Source organism: Nelumbo lutea, chromosome 3 (assembly GCF_056320005.1).
Source record: "Nelumbo lutea isolate HS-2025 chromosome 3, American lotus-T2T, whole genome shotgun sequence".
Classification (NCBI taxonomy): domain Eukaryota; kingdom Viridiplantae; phylum Streptophyta; class Magnoliopsida; order Proteales; family Nelumbonaceae; genus Nelumbo; species Nelumbo lutea.
The window spans coordinates 16,152,056-16,172,583 of record NC_142686.1 but is presented as its reverse complement, the minus strand read 5'-3'; the positions used below and the strand labels follow the sequence as shown (position 1 = coordinate 16,172,583).

At 42.3% G+C, this 20,528-nt stretch overlaps 1 protein-coding gene across 1 annotated transcript; it reads left to right on the top strand.

The window, feature by feature from the left end:
• The first annotated feature begins 18,537 nt into the window (after positions 1-18,537).
• SDG35 (SET domain protein 35) lies at positions 18,538-20,166 on the top strand. The gene has a single exon (XM_088974808.1). It carries the CDS (start codon positions 18,574-18,576, stop codon positions 20,038-20,040), a length of 1,467 nt encoding a protein of 488 aa, XP_088830934.1. The 5' UTR covers positions 18,538-18,573; the 3' UTR covers positions 20,041-20,166.
• Positions 20,167-20,528: the final 362 nt, after the last annotated feature.

Sequence of the window (20,528 nt, the reverse complement as noted above, 5' to 3'; positions counted from 1 at the left end):
TAGTAATAAATAAACCATTCAAACACAAAACAAGCAACGATAGTAGTAATGATTAAGGTATCGATACGATACTCCCAATACGCCCTTCATATCTATGATCATGGATACAGGATACACTATGACTGAATGTGTATTTCATGAGTCATGCGTATCGGTATGATATGCCTCCGTATCAGGCCGTATCACACCATATTGGTGGATATGGTCTGATACACACCGATACGAAGGCATATCCATGTCTAGTTTAACAAAACTGTACATTGAGTACTTTTGAATTGTTTTTCATCTTTAATACAATTTAAAAATAGTATTATGAAGAATGAAATAAATAATTTAAGATTTAATTATTTCAAAAAATTTAATAAAACTAAAAATTATAAAAATAATTCATTTCATCTACCTTAGATGATTTATATATTTTATTTTACACGTTAAAAATGAAAGCATGGTTATTATTTGAAAAAAAATAGTTATTATATAAAAATACTAAATAAATAAAATTTCCCAACAAAACTAATGGAAAATAGAAAATTATAATTATAAAAACTGAAACAAATAACCTAAGATTTAGTTTTCCCAAAAGATTTAATAAAAACTGAAAATTAAATATAATTTATTTTATCCACCTTAAATGATTTATTTGTTTTATTTTACAATTATGTGTAAAATAAAAATATTATATGCTAAAAATGAAAACAAATTTACTATTTAAAAAATAGTTGTTATTTAAATAAAATGGTAAATTAATAAATATTCTCAAAAATTAATAAAAATTGAAAACTATAATTATAAAATTGAAAGAATGATAATTATTGTACAATGTTTGAATATTGTAGAGTCCCGACATTGTTTATTGTAATATTTCTTTTCATATAACCTTTTGAAAGAATGATAAAATTTAAAGAATGATAATTATTAATATATTTATGTGATGTGTATGCATTTCACTAGTGTATCCAAGCGTTTCTATATCTTTCATTCGTATCTATACATTTCCAAAGTGTATCCATATCGTATCCGTACCCGATTTATCCAATACGATACCCAATACCGATACTTTGACCCTTGAGTAATAGACACCAAGATTTACATGGAAAACCCTTCAATGTGAGGGTAAAAACCATGGGGCCGAAGTCCAAATCATCCACTATCATTAATGAAAATGGGATATTAATGTTTTTCTATATAGGCACAATTAGATGATGAACATCAAGAAAGCTCTTGTGTTCCAACAACAGAAAACATCAATAAAATAGATATCAAACAGGAAATCTCTCACCAAAGGTGGAAGCATAATAATGGAAGTAAGAAGAGATGCTAAAAATTGATTTGTTTTTCTTGTTTTAGCCCTTGTAAAACTCCTTCTTCCAAACTCTTCTTCTCAAACCCCCTTCTAGCTCTGCTCTCTGTTATTTTCTAGAGAACTATTGAAGTTGAGAGAGTGGAGAGTGAATTCTCTCCAATTTGTTGATAGCCCAAAAGACGTATTGACTTGCAAGACAAGCCAAAAAATACAAAAAATGCCCTTTAGTTAATTTTCCCTTTTTGTCATTTTCAATTTTACTTCATTTTTGTCTATTATTTATGGGTTCCATCTTATGAGGAGGACAACCGAACATTACACTGCATGTGTTTGGCACCAATGCTGCATATACAACACTATTGTGTGGGTTGGAAGCATTATTTTCTAAGAAAATGGTGTTTTTTTTTTTGTTTGGAAATGTTGCTGCCAGGTAGGACATTTCTTGGGGCAACAACAATACCTTCTATTTGGTACTAGTGCTTCATATCTATTTTTAGCACTGGTACTCATTATAGGAAGTCTACGTCACTACCACATCATGTCCTCGTTTGGAAGCAACGAGCTCCAAATTGAGAAAACATTGAATTTGGCGTTTCCCCATACCACACCTTCTTGATTTCCAAAGCATGGTTTGGGGCACCACGTTGAATTCGGTGTTTCCCCAGACCATGCCTTATTGACTCCCAAAGCATGGTTTGGGGCATCGTTTTTTTATAGAAAAACGGTTTCAAACATGTTACCATTTTTTTGAGCACTGATTTTTCCAATGTAATGCTAATGTGTCACCATTTTCTGAAGCAACAAGATCGATGCCAAACACTGCAATAATGACCATCTATTCTATACAATGCATTTCACCTCCACGCTTAAAATTGGGAATCAATTCTATACATTGCATTTCACCTCCACGCTTAAAATTGGGAATCAATGATAACGCCCAATGCCATAAATGATAAATGAGAAAGTGAATTATTATAAACCGGATCATTGAATTTAATGATTGGTGTGGGGCTTTATCATTAGTTCCATAACCCACCACATAGTTATCACATTAGCTAATTCAATTCCTTTCCATTTAACCAAAACATTTTTTATTCTCCTTCTCATCAAGTTGAGAGTTTTGAATTTAAAAACATCAACTTTGACTTTCTCCACTAGAACTTGGGGTGTACATTATGTGGTTATTCAGACCGCCAAACTGGAATAATTTAAACTAAAATTGGCGATTTGGTCTCAAATGGTCTTTAAAATTGTTTGAAGTAATATGTAGGGCTGTTCACAAATAAATCCAAACCGATCAATCCGGCCCGACCTAACCTGAGTTGGCTAGCTTTTCTTCACTATCGGTCGGTTTCGGGTTGCAAAAATGAACAAACTGATAATTCGATTTGGTTTTGGTTTTCATATGTGAAAATCGAAACCGAACCGAGTTATGTGAAAAAATATATGTTAAATATATATATATTTTAGTTTTAAATAATAAATATATATATATATGAAAATATATATATATATTCTGAAATATATCAAATATATATTTCTGAAATATATATTTCCAGAAATTAGAAAATATATGATGTAACACGATCTGGGCACTCCTAGCTGACTGCTGACTGGCTCCTTGCTGGCAACGAGCGGGACCTGAGAAGGTGAAAGGAAGGATTCCCGGGGGTTTACCCGGTGGGAATACTCCGATGCTTAAGTTAGTACTGTGTATGGGAAGTGAAAGGAAAAACGAAGGCTAAGAGTGGAAGTCACGCAGTTTTCCTATACTTAAGAGATTTTTTGGTCCTTTTTTCCGAAGAAGTTTCTCCTCTGCCCTGAGGGCTTTTATAGGGGCGTGCCTTGGGGGATCGAACATAACCGCCACTGGACCCCCTGCCACAGCCGTTACCTGCCAGGGCTGTGCAGGTGGCCGTTGTGACGTACTCCTTACCCGGGCCAGTGACACGTCTCCAAAGTGACAGGCACGCCTCCGCCCACTGAAAGACGTGGGCGCAGACTGTCGAAAGGACAGGGACTGCGCTGTCAGTGAGGGATATGGCACAGTCTGATTGGTACGACCTGTTAGATAGAAGCTTCCTGTGGAATGCTTGTGCGACCCACTCCCGACCTACTTTGCAGCAAGCTCGGAATACTTCGGGAGTACCCTTAGTAGAATTAGTCCTCATGATGGCTTGTCTGCTTGGGAGTTCGGTCGAGCTGGTTTTCTTAGCTTGCGAGCTGAAGTTGCCTTAGAATATCCCTTTGGGGGTAGCTCGGGGAACCTGGAGCTTGCGTTGTGGCGAGCAGCTTTATGGGCCCTTTACTTAGTTGTATCGGGCCACAATGCTGAGTTGTCGCTTACGTCGAGTCAGTGTCCACGTGTCATCATTTCATAGATCGGGTCAAATCACCCTTCATCAATTGCCCCCCACTCCTTGGGCTAAGGGTATCGCCTTAGCACTGGGAGTTTATGAAGCGCGATGGGCTGATTTGACCAAAATTCAAACTTGATTGCCTACCCTCATTAAATGCATTTGCGGGAATCAAGAGATCTTCTGTCTTCCCTGACTTTTTGGATTCCGAAAATGTGTAGAAGTGGCATTTAATCCCGAACGTCGTGCAGCTGCAACTACCTCAATCGTGGAAGATGTACCGCCAATCACCTTCAGTTTTCAGAAGGCGTGCGGTCAGGAAATCTGCAGACTGTTGGATCTGCTTTGATTTGGGCTGTCAGTTTGAGAGGGTGAGGGCTATAAATAGGGGCCCCCCTCGGGCCCTACCTTCCTCCACGCCATCCTTTGGATCCTGAGGTCGCATACTTCACCTAGCTTACTCGAGTTCCTCAGTCTACTTCGTTCTGTCTTACTCTGGTGAGCCCCAATCGTCGTCAACCATGTCTAAGTACCCACGTCATGTCTATCACAGGGTTGATAGCCAGGATGATGATGCTCCCTCGAGCTCGGGGGGAGCCTGGGAGCGTATCCCGGAGGCTCGGGAAGCTTCTAGCGATACGGCATCTACTTCTAGGGGAAGGGAGCTTGATACCTTTGGCCCTTCCTTAATGACAGCGGAGAGACTCAGGTCTCTGATCTACTACTTTCGTCTCCCTGGGGACTTGGTTTACATCCTCCCTACTGGCAACTTCCCTTGAAAGCATGGTCCCAATGACATAGCAATCTTTCAGGAACAGCTCGAGGCTGGCTTGCGTCTCCCCCTGCACCCCTTGATAGTGGAGCTGCTAAATCATTTTAACATCACCATTGACCAACTTCATCCCAACGCCATTCGAAACATGGTTGGGACTATATCTTTGTGTTACGATTACTGTCTTCCTTTAGATCTTGATATTTTTGCTTCTATCCTTTGTATAAAGAATGTTGCTCCTGGGGTTCCTCCGGAGAGGCGCTTTTATTACCTCTCCCCCCATCGCAACTATAAGCTCTTATACGAGCTACCGAATAAGATTCTCGCCTGGAAGCGGGACTACATTGTGGTTCGTAACTCTGAGGGGTGGCCCTTTCCCCCATTGCTTGGAGGGGCGCTATCCAGGACCTCGGGGTCGAGATGGACCCTGAGACTCAAAAAACGATGTTGTCCTGGGCGTCGGTAGGCTTCCATTGCTCAACTTGGAGGCCACTCTTCTGAACCGGACCCGAAACTTCGATCAGATGGTGGAGGCTGAGCGAGAGAAAGCGGTATGGGATTTTAAAGACTCCCAGGAATTTCATGACCTCCAGGGGGAGTATGGTTCGGGGTCATACCGCTCAGGATTTAAGCTCTACCAGTGGCTGGTCCGGAAGAAGTTCTCCGAGCTCAACCTCGACGGCATTACTATGAAGGGTTTGTCTCCTGAGACAGTGGACCAGGCGGATGAAGAGGAGCCCGATTCTCTAGAGGATGAGGAGGTGGATTCTTGAGGTGGCATTTCTCTGGGCTTCTGTGGCTTCCGGGTGCCGTAAACCCCGTCTTTCACAAGTTGTCAGTTGGGCGGTTGTGCCCTATGATGATGGAACCTTTCCCGAGCTGTTTAACTTGATTATTGCACTTGTCATTTTTTTTTGAATGAAAGTTTCTCCCTTCTTCTAAGTATGATGGACTTCCTTTATTTTTACTAAAGCAATCTCATCACTTGAGCTGTTAAAGTTACATACTTGAAGTAGGGCTCTTTGGTAGGCATTATCCCGATTTGTCACGTTTAAGGCCTCTGTTTTATATCACGGAGTGATTACAACGTATGCCTGAGCTAAGCATTGGTTGGCTATTTCTCAGTTCGACCAACGTATCGGGATGAACTATGCTTCACGGGGTTTAAACCCGAGCTACTTACGCTTTTAATATTTCATACCTTGCCTTTGCCACTAAAGTGTCTTTTCTTCACGTCGAGGTCTTTGTTAGCTCGGTGTTTTGGCCCTTGGGCTTTGGGAGGGACCCGTAGTCCACTCTTGGATTTCTCCTAGGCCGAAGTGGCGACTGGGGTCTTCTTGTGCTGAGGTCACGTTAGCTCAGTATTCTGGCCCTTAGGCTTTGGAAGGGACGCGTGGTCCGCTTGATTTTTACAGGTAATATTGCCTCAGGTTGACAATATTCCATGCTCGAGGTACTTGTTTCCCTTCGAGGGTCTCGAGCTCATATGTTCCTTCCCCAAGCACTCGTTTCACTTGGTAGGGGCATTCCTAGTTGGACCCGAGCTTGCCAGCACCGGGCTCAGGCACCATAACTTTACGAAGGGTCAGGTCGCCAACACGGAGGTTTCGCCTCTTGACCCTGATGTTATAGTACCAAGCTATCCTCTGCTGGTAGGTTGCGGTCCTAATGTACGCGAGGTCCCTCACTTCGTCGAGTAGGTCGAGGTTGGTACGTAGCTCATCTTCGTTTGTTTGCTCGTTGTATGATTCCAGGCGCAACGTAGGTACTTCGATCTCTGCGGGAATCACTGCTTTAGTGTCGTAGGTGATATTGAAGGGTGTTTCTCCCGTGGCGGTCTTCTCTGTGGTTCGGTAGGCCCATAAGACACTAGGTAGCTCATCTGCCCACAATCCTTTAGCTCGGTCCAGTCGTGCCTTTAGTCCGCGGAGGATGGCTCTGTTTGTGACTTCTGCCTGACCATTTGCTTGAGAGTGCGCGACTGAAGTAAAGTTCTGTTGGATCCCCATGTCTCTGCACCAATCTTGAAATTTGATGTCCTCGAATTGTTTGCCATTGTCAGAAATCAATACCCGAGGTAGTCCGAAACGACATACGATGTTCTTCCAAAAGAAGTTTTGGACATTTCGGGTTGTGATCATCATGAGGGGCTCGACTTCTACCCACTTGGTAAAATAGTCCACCGCCACTACTAAGAACTTTCTTCCACCCGTTGTTGGCGGGAATGGCCCGAGCAGATTGATGCCCCACTGCACAAAGGGCCACGGGCTGGTGAGATACTTGAGGTCGGCAGCGGGTTGGTGGTGAATATTGGCATGTCTCTGGCATTTCTCACATTTTCTGACGAGCTCAATAGTGTCTGCCTTCATTGTTGGCCAATAGTACCCTTATCAAAGTACCTTTTGGGCGAGGGCCCTACCCCCCAAGTGTGCACCGCATAGACCCTCATGGATGTCGCGGAGTACAAGCTTGGCTTCGGTAGGTCGCAAGCAGCGCAAGTAGGGGAGCGTGTAAGATCTCTGATATAGTTGTTCGTCTATCATGACATATTTGGCTGCCTGGTGCTGCACCCTTCTAGCTGCATTGCGGTCTTCAGGGAGGGTCTCGTGTAGTAAGAAGCTCGTGAGCGGGTCAATCCAGCTTGGCTCTGCTTGAACGACGAGAGCGACCTCCTCTGCCCCCCCTGAGAATGCTAGGCCGAGGCAAGTCCTCTATGTATACGGTTCTCATGGTGATGTCGCTGGTGCTGGCTAGCCTGGACAGGGCGTCGGCCTCGGCGTTCTCTGATCTAGGGATTTGTTTGATAAAGTGTGACTGGAAGTTGAGCAGGGCCTCTCTGACTTTGGCTAAGTAGGCGATCATGGTTGGCTCGCGAGCTTCGTACTCACCGGTAACTTGGTTGACCACAAGCTGGGAGTCGCTGCAGACAACAATGTGCTTGGCTTTTACTTCTCTGGCTAGAGCTAGTCCAGCTATCAATGCCTCGTATTCTGCTTCATTGTTGGATGCCCCGAACTCGAAGCATAGCGCGTACTCCAGCTTTATGTTGCTTGGGCCGTGCATAACTATTCCGGCACCGCTGCCCTATTGGTTCGAGGTGCCATCTACGTGAAAGATCCAGGGCTCCTCATCCCAGCTCGTAGTTGGCCGAGCTAGGAGAGGTGCCACACTGGCTACTACTTCACGGGGTTTGGACTCGATCGATCCAGGAGCTCCGGGCTCACCCGAGGTGGTAGCCTCGCGCTCAACTGGACTGGGAACTTCCGAGCTGAATGTGTATTCGGCTATGAAATCTGCTAAGGCTTGGGCCTTAATGGCAGTTCGCGGCTTGTACTGGAGGTCATACTTGCTGAGCTCAATGGCCCACTTCGTCAACCGACCAGAGACCTCAGGCTTAAGCAAGACTTGCCTCAGAAGTTTGTCGGTAAGGACGATAACAATATGAGCTTGGAAGTATGGGCGGAGCTTCCAAGCTCCATTTATCAATGCGTATGCTAGCTTCTCCATCTCTGGGTATCTCATTTCTTCTCCCTACAATACTTTACTAACATAATAGATGGGTCGTTGGACCCAATCTACTTCCTTTATTAGTACCAAACTGACCACTTCGTCGCTCGCTGAGAGGTACAGCTCTAAAACGTCGCCCTCCTCGGGCCGGGTTAAGATCGGCACACTAGAGAGGTGATTCTTGAGCTCGTCAAACGCGAGCTGACAGTCTCGGGTCCACTCGAACCCTTTGCTCTTGATTGCCTTAAAGAATGGCAGACAGCGGTCCGTCGATTTGGGCATGAAGCGGCTCAGGGCGGCTATGCGACCATTCATCCTCTGAACCTCCTTCAACTTACGGGATGGTCTCATGTCTAAGATGGCCTTAACCTTATCCGGGTTGGCTTCAATGCCATGCCAGTTAACGATGTATCCCAGGAATTTACCTGAGGTCACGCCGAACACACACTTGTTCGGATTTAATCTCATGTTAAACTTACGCAAAATTTCAAAAACAGAATGCAAGTCTTGTATTAATTCATATGAGAATTGAGTTTTGACGACCATGTCGTCTACATAGCATTCTACTTTTCTGTCGATTAACGACGCAAACAATTTATTTACAAGTCTCTGAAAGGTTGCCCCTGCGTTTTTCAACCCGAAGGGCATAACCTTGTAACAGTAGAGGCCGAACTCTGTGATGAAGGCAGTCTTTTCTTCGTCTGTCGGGTCCATCTTGATCTGGTTATAGCCCAAATAGGCATCCAAGAAGCTGAGCAACTCATGCCCTGAGGTCGCCTCCACCAAACGGTCGATTTGGGGGAGCGGGAAGTAGTTTTTCGAGCAAGCCCGATTTAAGTCGGTGTAGTCGACGCACATGAGCCACTTGCCGTTGGCCTTCTTTACCAGGATGGGGTTGGCTACCCAACTCGGGTATTGGACTTCTCTTATGAAGTCCGCTGCGATGAGCTTTTTGACTTCCTCGTTGACCGCTTTCCATTGCTCCGGGGCTAGGTTGCATTTCTTCTGTCTAACGGGCCTAACTACAGGATCAGTGTTCAGCTTGTGAGTTATGAGTCCGGGGTCTATACCAGGCATTTCTGCCACGAACCATGCAAAAAATCTAAGTAAGAAACTTACCAGTTCGGATCGTAGGGGCCCTTGGACGGAAGCACCGATCTGGAGAATCCGAGCTGGGTCTACTATCGAGGTCGGGACCGCGACTGTTTCTTCAGTGGGCACAGCACACTCTTCCCCTTGCTCTATGGGTCGTTCCAGTTCGAGATCATCGGTCACCTTGGTTTTCCCCTTTAGGGCGGCAATGTAGCACTTGTGGGACTCGAGCTGGTCGCCCCGCACTACTCCCACACCGAAATCCATTGGGAACTTCATAGCCAAGTGGTAAGTGGAGACCACCGCGTGTAGGACATGGGTGATCGATCGACCTATTATGGCATTGTAGGGAGAAGGGATCACTACCACCAAGAAGTTGTGTTCGAATCTGACCACACAAGGCCATGTGCCGATCTCTACAGGTACCGTTATTTTCCCAAGGGGGCAGACTTCCTCTCCGCTGAAGCCCACTAAAGGGGTGTCCGTAGGCCTCAGATCGCTTCTCTGCAACTGAAGTTGGTCAAACGCAGCTTTGAAGAGGATGTCGGCTGAGCTGCCTGAGTCCACGAGTACGCGTCTGACCTCGAAGTCGTTGATCCTTAGCTTTATCATGAGTGCATCATCATGGGGGTAATGAACCTCCTCGCGCATCGTCTTCTATGAAGAAAATTGGATCTCCCATCTTCGGTCGCTTCGGAGGGTTCTGCTCTTCCTAGACGGCCTCCCGAACTGACGTCCGAGCTGCTACTAAGGTGCAACCTGCAACGATCGAACCTCCCACTATCATGTGGATGGTCCCCCGTACTGCCCTCTCCTCCGGAGGCTGCCTCTACGGTTGTTCGGCCGGTCTGCTATTGGACTCCGGAGCGTCTCTACCGTGCTCCCCTGGCCGACCTGTTCTATTACTATTATTATTATTATTATTGTTGTTGTTATTATTATTATTATTATTATTATTATTATTATTATTATTATTATTATTACTATTATTATTATTATTATTGTTATTATTATTTTGTACAAAGTTTCTCAAATATCTGCGACGGATAAGCTCCTCTATCTCGCCGCGGAGGCTTTTACAACTCTTGGTACTGTGACCGTGGTCTTTGTGAAAACTATAATACAAACTCTTATTTCTTTCATTGGGGTTTCCCCTCATACGGGGTGGCCACTTCACGTATGGGGCATCCTTGATTGCTATCAGGATTTCGGCCCACTTCGCGTTCAGTGGGGTGTAATCAGCTCAGTCCGGTGCAGGAGCTCGGAAGAAATGACCCGGCTTCGCACCCCAAACTGTTTCCTTTTTTCTTCGCGTGTCCTCTTGACCGGAAGGCTCTTCTCTTTTCCTTTTTTCGGGTGCGCCCTCACCCTTATGGTTGATCTCCTCTTCGGTGGCTATGAACTTATCTGCAAGTTTTAGAAACTCGGTTAGGGTCGCGGGTTGGTTGACGACCATGTGCCACTTGAACTCTTTGTGCTTCACACCCTTCTTGGTTGCTGCAAGGCATATGGTAGGATCCAGGCGCGGTATTTGCATACAAGCATCGTTGAACCGGTTGATATAGCTCCGGGTGGACTCTCCCTCTCTTTGTGCTACGTTGAAGATGCTTTCTTCAGTTCGCGGGCAGCGTTTGCTGGTGACGAAGTGGGACGCGAAGGCTTGCGTGAACTGCGCCCAACTTTTTATTGACCCGGTCGCCAAGTTTCGGTACCCCATGCGGGCTACTCCCCTAAAAGTAGTGGAGAAGGCCACACACATGCACGACTCGCTGGCTCGTGCTAGGTGCATCTGTGACTGAAAGGCGTTTACATGATCATTCGGCATTGGGACTGCTAGGAGTTTGGAAGATAGGGGGGACGGAACTAAGAGAAGGGGAGCTTTGGCTTTAGCCAAGCTTACCTCTTCTTTGCCCATGAGCTCGGGCAAATCACGAGTGGCAGATCAGCAAGCTTGGCGTCAACACCTCTGCCTCCTGACAGGCTCGGCGTTTGTGCTACTCACTTCTGCGCTATCCAAGACAGTTTGCGCTGGGGGTAGCCCAGTCCGCTGGTGATGGCTACGGATAGAATGATCCTGCTTGGAATCTGTTGCCAAGATCTCGAATAGGTTTTCGAGGATCAGGGTTCCAAACTTTGACTGTCGAGGCAACGTAGACCTGCCAAGCCAGGGTCCTCCCGACCTGTCTGCCCTCGGCGAGATCGGGGTAGCCGGTCTCTCCCGTCTGTCGTGGGTGGAGGCCTGGTTTTTTGGGAGGTTTTGGGGGTCCTCTCCTCCGTCGGAGTGTTCGTTCTGGTGGCGAGATTTGGCTTGCTGCAAAGCTAGGCACTGAGGCGAGAGTTGACGCTGCTGAAGCTGAGGTTGGGGCAGCTGGGGGAACTGCTGCTGATATTGATACTGGGAGACCTGATGCAGTACGTGTTGTTGATAGAGTTGAAGTTGTTGGAACTGTTGCATTTGAGCCTGCATGGCCCTCATGCATTGCACCAAGTCCTCCAGCTGGTTCGGGCTGGTCGCTGGGGGCACGATTGAACGCTCAATGAATGTTGTTCCGATTGTAGCAGGAAGTGGGGCGATGACAGGTTCCATTGTGAGAGGCACGCTTAAGCTGGGGATTCCGTCCGCTGAGAGGGAGACGGTGAACTGTCCGATATAGACAGTAGGAATCTGGGGTTGTTCCCTGGAGTTATCCATCTCCGTGCTTCGTCCGACGTTGCTAGAGGGGGGCCATGAGCGTTGGATTATTTCAAGGAAGAAGGAAGGGCCGAAAAAGTTTAGAGAGAAAGGCTTTTTGAAGCGATTCCCACATATGGCGCCAAATGATGTAGCGCGATCCAGGCACTCCTAGCTGACCGCTGACTGGCTCCTTGCTGGCAACGAGCGGGACCTGAGAAGGTGAAACGAAGGATTCCCGGGGGTTTACCCGGTGGGAATACTCCGATGCTTAAGTTAGTACTATGTATGGGAAGTGAAAGGAAAAACGAAGGCTAAGAGTGGAGGTCGCGCAGTTTTCCTGTACTCAAGAGATTTTTTGGTCATTTTTCCGAAGAAGTTTCTCCTCTGCCTTGAGGGCTTTTATAGGGGCGTGCCTTGGGGGATCGGACATAACCGCCACTGGACCCCCTGCCACAGCCATTACCTGCCAGGGCTGCGTAGATGGCCATTGTGACGTACTCCTTACCCGGGCGAGTGACACGTCTCCAAAGTGACAGGCACGCCTCCGCCCACTGAAAGACATGGGCGCAGACTGTCGAAAGGACAAGGACTGCACCGTCAATGAGGGATATGGCACAGTCTGATTGGTACGGCCTGTCAGATAGAAGCTTCCTGTGGAATGCTCGTGCGACCCACTCCCGAGCTACTTTGCAGCAAGCTCGGAATACTTCGGGAGTACCCTTAGTAGAACTAGTCCTCAGGATGGCTTGTCTGCTTGGGAGTTCGGGCGAGCTGGTTTTCTTAGCTTGCGAGCTAAAGTTGCCTCGGAATATCCCTTTGGGGGCAGCTCGGGGAACCCGGAGCTTGCGTTGTGGTGAGCTGCTTTATGGGCCCATTACTTAGCTGTATCGGGCCACAATGCTAAGCTGTCGCTTGCGTCGGGTCAGTGTCCACATGTCGTCGTTTCATAGATCGGGTCAAATCACCCTTCATCAATATATATTTCGATATATTTGTATATATGTTTTGGTTTTAAATATATAATTCCATAAAATATATTTTAAAATATTATATATATATATATATATATATATATATATATATATATATATATATATATATATATATATATATATATATATATATATATATTAGCACTTTGACTTCATGTGCGTTGGTTTGGTCTATAGGTAACCTGATTAGGTCGGGTCAGTTGAAAGAACACTACTAAACTGACCCAACCCAACCTGCGAACAACTCTAGTAATATGAGAATTTTTCAAATTGTAATTTGAATTTCAAAAACCAAACTATGTTGTAAACCAAATCGAACCGAATTAGTAATACACACAACACAAGTATTCATTTAACATTAAAACATATTAGATAACTCTTTAGCCTTAAATAAATCTAATAAGGTTTGAAACATGATTAACTATTAAACACTTAATTAAACAAAACAATTGAACAAACAACCTCTGACAAAAAAAAAAAAAAAACTAATTAGCTTCTCTCTAACTCTCTCAAGCTCCCGAATCATATTAAAACGTTTTAGGCTATGTTAGGTGAATAAGAGGGTGTTAATTAAAAGAAGCACTTGTTGCACAAGTACTTTTTAAAAGTGCGCTTATTTTAACAACCACTTAAGGTTGTTTGTGACCCACTTGTCAAATCACTTATTGTGTTTTTTAAGCACTTATTGGGTGGATGTTTGGTGAGCTACTTTCCCTACAAGTGCTTATATTGGCACAAATGACACTTTTAGCCCTCACTTCACTCATACATATAAACAATGCTTTTCGTATAATTATAATATACATTTCAATGAAAAATCATCAAATCACCACATCATGACACATGAGAGCTCACATGGGCCCACACGTGGAGTTCTACATGGATAATAATAATAATAATAATAATAATAATAATAATAATAATAATAATAATAACTACTTCAAAAAGTGTTTTTAAGAAACAATTTATAAAAACTACTTCCAAAAAGCACTTTTAAGGTGCATTTTTCACAAAATACTTCTAGAAAGTGCTTTTAAGGCATAGTTTTCACAAAATACTTTTAGAAAGTGCTTTTAAAGACCAATTTTCATAAATTACTTCCAAAAAAAAAAAATGTCATAACCTACAAGTTTAAGGACTAGCCCGGGAGCTCCCCCCAATTTTCCCTTGACTACTAGCCATAACCTACAAGTTATTCAAGAAAAAAAAACCATCAATATCAAATTAAAAAAATAAAATAAGATGACTAAAAACACCATCAATGTATTATACATATTAATATTCAGACTATTCAAAAAATAAAATAGGATAATATTAACTATACATATAAATCAATAATTGGAAATTTATATTATTCAAGAAAAAAAACACCACCAATATAAAATAAAAAAAAATAAAATAGGATGAATAAATTCTGATTATTCAAAAAAATGAAAATTTTGGTCATTCAAAAAAAATTAAAAACATCACCAATAAACATTCATGAAAAAATGCAATGTGAGTTTAACATCACCAAATAATATTTACTAACAAATGAAAATTCAGATTATTCAAAAAAATATAAATTAGGATAAATTTTATTATACAACTAAATAATAATGCAATAATTGAAAATTTGGATTATTCAAGAAAATAAAGAAAAAACACCACCAATATCAAATTAAAAAAAATTAGGATGACCAAATTCGGATTATTCAAAAAAAATGAAAATTTGGGTCATTCAAAAAAAATATTAAAAGCATCACCAATAAAAATTCATGAAAAAAATGCAATGTGAATTTAACATCACTAAATAATATTTACTAACAAATCTTCACCATTAAATTTAAGAAATAAAAATTGCAATGTGAATTTAACAAATATTCATGAAAAAATGCAATCACAATTTTGAAAAAATTCAAACATTTAACAAATTATTAATCACAACAAGATATATAAAACATAACAAATATTCATATCAAATAATGAAAAAATGCAATCACAATTCAAGAGTGCATGTAAACATTTAACGAAATATTAATCAAAATTTAAAAAATAAAAATAAAACATCACAAATATTTACACATCAAAATGCAATGTGAGTTTAACATCACCAAATATTCATCCAGTTTTAGCAAAATTTTTGCATGATTTTTAACAAAAACTGCCCAAAAAAATCCTACTTATGCATTGGAACTAATTCATAAACAATGCAAAAAAAAAAAAAAAGCAAAACCATTTCGGATTTCTCATATGAAAAAAAAATGAATCAGACAAATAATCATCCAAAAAAACCAAAAAGAACACCAAACATGGAGAGGAGGAGTTTAGGCGAACTAACCTTCTTGTTGCCAGTGGCTAGACGGTGGGATTGTTGCCGTTAAACTCGTCCAAAAGCATATCTACAAACACAAAAAAGAGGGGAGTTTCAGACTTAAAAAATTCCAAGATAGCTTCAAATCGAAGAAAAACTTCACAAAAACACAAAAAGAGGGCAAAACGATAGGTCTATCGGCCATTTTTCCTCACCGTTGATTGTTGCTGGTGGACCTACAACTGAAGGTGTTGCTCCCTGGTTTGTTGTGTTCGAATGAGAGGAGAGGGAAGAAAACCCTTGCATGGGGGTATTTTGGGTATTAAAAAATTAACAAGGACTGATACGTCCCATTCAATTGGAAGAAGCACTTTTCCACAAAGTGCTGAAAAAAAAAAACAACAACCTTGAGGTCACTTTTTAAAGAAGTGCTTCTTTAAAAAAAAATACTTCTTCCTCAATTTTTTACTAAACACATATAAGTACTAATTAATGTGTATTCCTAACTCTTAAAAGAAATACTTATTAAAAGAAGTAATTTTTAGAAATGAAATCAAACAAAATCTTAGTCTGATTTGATTTCTATACCAAAACAATTTGGTCTGATCTCGGAATTTCTCATATTGTAATTTTCCGGTTTGATCCAAGATTTTCTCTAAATCCAATTAAACCTGACCATGAATGCCCCTGACTAGAACAAGTGGGGCATTGCTATTTTTATAAAAAATTTATTATTTCTATTATTCCAATCTCCAGAGGATAATTACATATTTTAATTTCTTTAAGTCGCCAACTTCGTACGTGTTTTCGTTTTGGACTTTAAGTCACCAATCCATAATAGTACGTAACCACTGATGAGAGAAACACCAAAACTTGTTTTGCAAACTCACATCAATCGAGTAGCATGATTTTGAAAACCGGATCAAGTCGGATGGTTGGACCGGTTGGCATAGGAATTGGTCAGGCAATTGGTTCTATTTTACCTTAAAATCATTTATGGGCCGAAAACCGTTGAATTAATTAATGACCCACTGATTTAGGTGGTTGAACTGTCTACCGAATAACGTTTTTGATTATTTTTTAATCTTTTAAGTTTTAAATCAGAATGGGCCATCTATTTAAATTGGACAATCGGACCATTTGACCCAAAACCAGTTACCAAAATGGTTCCGTGTTCAGTCCGATTAATTTTTAAAACCGTGCCGAATAGTCCAAGTCAATATTCATGCCTAGGCTCGCATGTAAGCCTTTGAGGGTAGCTTATTTGAGAAGAGCATAAGATTGGTTTTGGGGACAATTAATCTTCCACACCTCCTTAATCCTTTCATTTTCATAACTTCCCCCATTGGCCCATTCCCATTTTCTAAAATAAGATAATATGCTGATTTTAGAGTGAACTTGCCCTTCAGATTTTCTCTCCACACAATTATATCATCTCTATCTCTATTAGATGAATATTAATAGGTTTGATTCTATTCCAAATCTCTCTCGAAACTAAAATAGGATTTTCGAGCTATCCATTCCTTTGCGTGGTGATTTATGACCTCATCAACCTTTATGCCAGGATTAGAAATTGTTCCATCCCCTCCCCTCTACTTGATTCACCTACCCAAGGGTATTCCAAAAGTTGACTGATTTTTCATTTTCAATTCTTCCAATTAATTCCCTTTTTTAATAACATCTTTTTGCTAATATAGAGATTAGAGAATACTCCTTCCCTTTTTTCTCCACTACCCAAATTGCCCGAGTATTTGTGAGTCACCTCTTGGACCCACAGGTTCATAGGTTGAGTAATCACTTTCCAGCCTAATTTTGCCATATATATCAAATTGATCCGGGCGATTTTCTTTTGACCCCACCCTTTTACGTTGTTTGGGCTCACAGAATTGAGCCCATTTTACCAAGTTAATGGTCCTTTTCCCATCTTTTCCGGATAGAGAACTTAGTTGAAGTAGAGTTCAACTGTAGTGAGTTTTGAGATTTTTACAATTTGTTTACATAAAAAATTCAATTATGTCATAGTAGTGGATATTTAATATGATGTATTTTCATGCACCATAGATTTTGCCTTTTATTTATGGTCGAGTATAGGAGTTTAATGGCTTTCATGAGAAATAATGTCATCATATCTACAAAAGGGTTTTCTTTTCTTTTCTTTTTTTTAAAGAATCCTTGTTTACTCTTCCCTGATAGGGGCTCCCAAATAGTTTTCCTTCTTCAAATCCAATGGAATTTTTATTATTTTTGAGAAGCTTCTTTGGAGCTTCCTAAGAATACTTCAGCCAAAAATGTTTGATTTTTTAAATTTTGGCTTCTACTCAGTTGCTTTTGCATAAAGCTGCAAGATGGGTATGTTTGGGCCCCCTCTTGAAGCTTCAAAACCCAGATTCTCTTTCTTTTTTCTTTGATTCTTTGCAGATTTTGGCAGTGTTTGGCATCGGTGCCATTTTCTGAGAAAATGGTGTCATGTAGGCACCATGCCACAGAAAACAGTGCCAGAAGCAGAGCCCTTTTATTTGGTATCATTTTTTCAGAAAAAATGTTGCTCCATACCACACTTTGGAAATCGGGAAAGTGTGGTCTAGAGCAATGTCAAATTTGATGTTTTCTGTGAAAATGGTGCCTTGTTGCCAACAATGCAATGACATGACATCAATATGGCATCATCTTGGACGTTGGATAGTAAGATTAATATTGAGAACGTTGCTGTCAATACTGATACCAAACAAAACCAGTGCTATTTTCTCAAAAAACGCTTATGTGGCAATACCAGTTCCGAACAGTGCAATGACAGGCCCAGCATCGTTTTTTTCTCAAAAAAACGGTGCAATGTTTCCAGCACCGATGCCAAACACCTATTTTATCTTCTTAAGACTTTACTACATAACCAACAGATAGATAAGCAGATGCTCTTGTCAAGTAGCGGGGCAAGTCATTCCCAAATTTTGGAAGAGTTTGATCGCCGTCAGTTGCCTCAAACTATATATGAACATGGAGCTGAAGCTCATAGTTCTGTAGCTTCGTTCAGTCTTGGTGTAATTCAATAGGTTCCATGTTTCGGGTAACTGAAGTCAGTAGATATATAGAAAAGCTGCTAGTCTGCAACACAATGAAGCAGCTCAACTCCTCCATCAGATGTTCATAGCGCTCCAATCAAAACCACACAGTTCTTGGATTATCAGACCGAGGTTGCTAGCTCTGAGAACCTGCAGCCAAGGAAGGAGATTAAATTGCACAGCTGGAGGAGGAAGAGGGCCTGATGACTCAACTAGAGAGTGGTGCGCCACTGGTATTCAGTGGTATGCACTATTAATAATTTTCCCTTGACCCCTTTTTCTCCATAGTGCTGGTTGAGAGACTTGATTCCGCTTCAACATTAAAACAAACCCGCTAACACACCAACGAGCCAGCCCTCGTTGGTTAATTAATTAATAAGTGGACTAAATACACAGGACACCCATCATGCTTTGCATTTCTTTTTCCTTTTCCCTTGAAAATCCAAAAGATGACAAAAGAAGACCAGTCCGGATCTCTTGTCTACTATCTATCTCTCTGTCAAGAACAGCTCTTGATTTTCCATGAGATGTCTGGCACAGAGCAGGTCTCTAAGCTCCACAAGTCCCTTTGTTTGGCCTTCTCTAATAGAGCGGAGGCGCGAACACGACTGGGGTATCTCTCCGATGCGTTGGAGGATTGCGACCGAGCACTGGAGATAGAACCAACCCATTCCAAGACACTTCTCTGCAAAGGCAAAATCTTGCTCGTTCTCAATCGGTACTCGATGGCTTCAGATTGCTTCAAGCGAGTGGCTTCTGTCGAGTTTCAGATCGGTGGGAACTGCGAAACTGTTCATGGATATCTGGATCGATGCAAGAAACTTGAGTTTCAGTCAAGGACAGGGGTTCTCGATCTGTCGGAGTGGGTCCTGAGTGGGTTTCGAGGAAAACCTCCGGAACTCGCAGAATACATAGGTGTAATCCAGATAAAGAAATCAGAGCACAGCGGCCGCGGGTTATTTGCCACGAAGGATATCGAGGCTGGGACCTTGTTGCTGGTCACTAAAGCAGTGGCCACGGGCAGGGGTATCTTGCCAGAACCCGGCGAAGATTCGAGTGACGGTGCTCGATTGGTTATGTGGAAGGACTTGGTAGATAAAGTTCTCGATGCTGCATCAAAATGCAGCAAAACCCACCACCTGATTCGTAATTTGTCGAGAGGAGAAGACGAAGATGGCCTTGAAATTCCGGACATTAGTCTCTTTAAGCCTGATGGAACTGACGAGAGATTATTTTCGAAGGAGAAGCCCAATGTGGGTAGCATCGTTAACATCTTGGATGTGAATTCTCTGACCGAGGACGCCACTTCAGCCAAAGTTCTTGGAAAGAACAGCGATTACTACGGGGTTGGGCTATGGATATTGGCTTCCTTCATCAATCATTCTTGCAACCCAAATGCGAGACGCTTGCACATCGGGGATCACGTGGTAATCCATGCTTCCAGAGACATCAAAGCAGGGGAAGAGATCACATCTGCTTATTTCGATGTACTTGTACCATTAAAAAAGCGCAGGGAGATGTCTAAAACATGGGGTTTTCATTGTAGATGTAGGAGGTGCAAGTTTGAGGAAGAGATCAACTGTAGAGGAGAGATAAGAGAGTCAGAGGCAGCCGCTGAGAGAGGCTTAGATATGGGTGCTGTTGTTGTCGGATTGGAAGAGAACATGAGGAGATGGATGGTGAAGGGGAAGGAGAAGGGGTACTTGAGGGCATCCTTTTGGGCTGCATTTTCGGGTGCTTTCAGATCAGACAAGTCAATGAGGAGGTGGGGTATAAGGATTCCAGCAATGGAGGCTGTGGTAGAGAGTGTGGCAGAGGCAGTAGGTGCTGACGAGAGGGTCTTGAGGGTGGTGGTGGAAGGGTTGAAGAGAAATGGTGGAGGTGGAATAGTCCAGATGGAGAGAGTACTTAAGTTGGGAAGAGGGGTTTACGGGAGAGTGCTGAAGAAACAAGCAATGAAAGCTTTTCTTGAGCTTAGCAGAATTCATGATTGAACCTGTTAGGAATTTAGGATACTGTAATTTCTCTTCCTTGAGAGATTATTACACTAATCTTCTTTCTGCTTAGAGATTATTCACATGGCTTTGTTAATAAGACTCAGTCACGTATTTATTGTCAAAGACCCTTCTTTTTGGTAGAATATTGTCAAAGACTCTTGAGGCTACAACTTATACGCAGCCACTCGCTGGGACATACTTTTCAGTGAGGTATCCATCGGACTGGAACTCGCTGGTTAAACTTCAATGGCCGTGCCATCAGGTCATAAAAACCTGAGTGGTAGTTACTGCTATACCCCCATAAATACAAGCAGGGGGCAGGCCTACCACCAAAACTCATACAATTACAACAAAAGAGAATTTTAACACTTGTGAGATTCACCATTGTTGTGCAAAGAGAATTTTTTATGAACCTTTTATATCTACATTATGAATGTTTTTGTTGTTCTTTGTTCGACGAAACTAGAGATAGTTTTCTAGTTCCA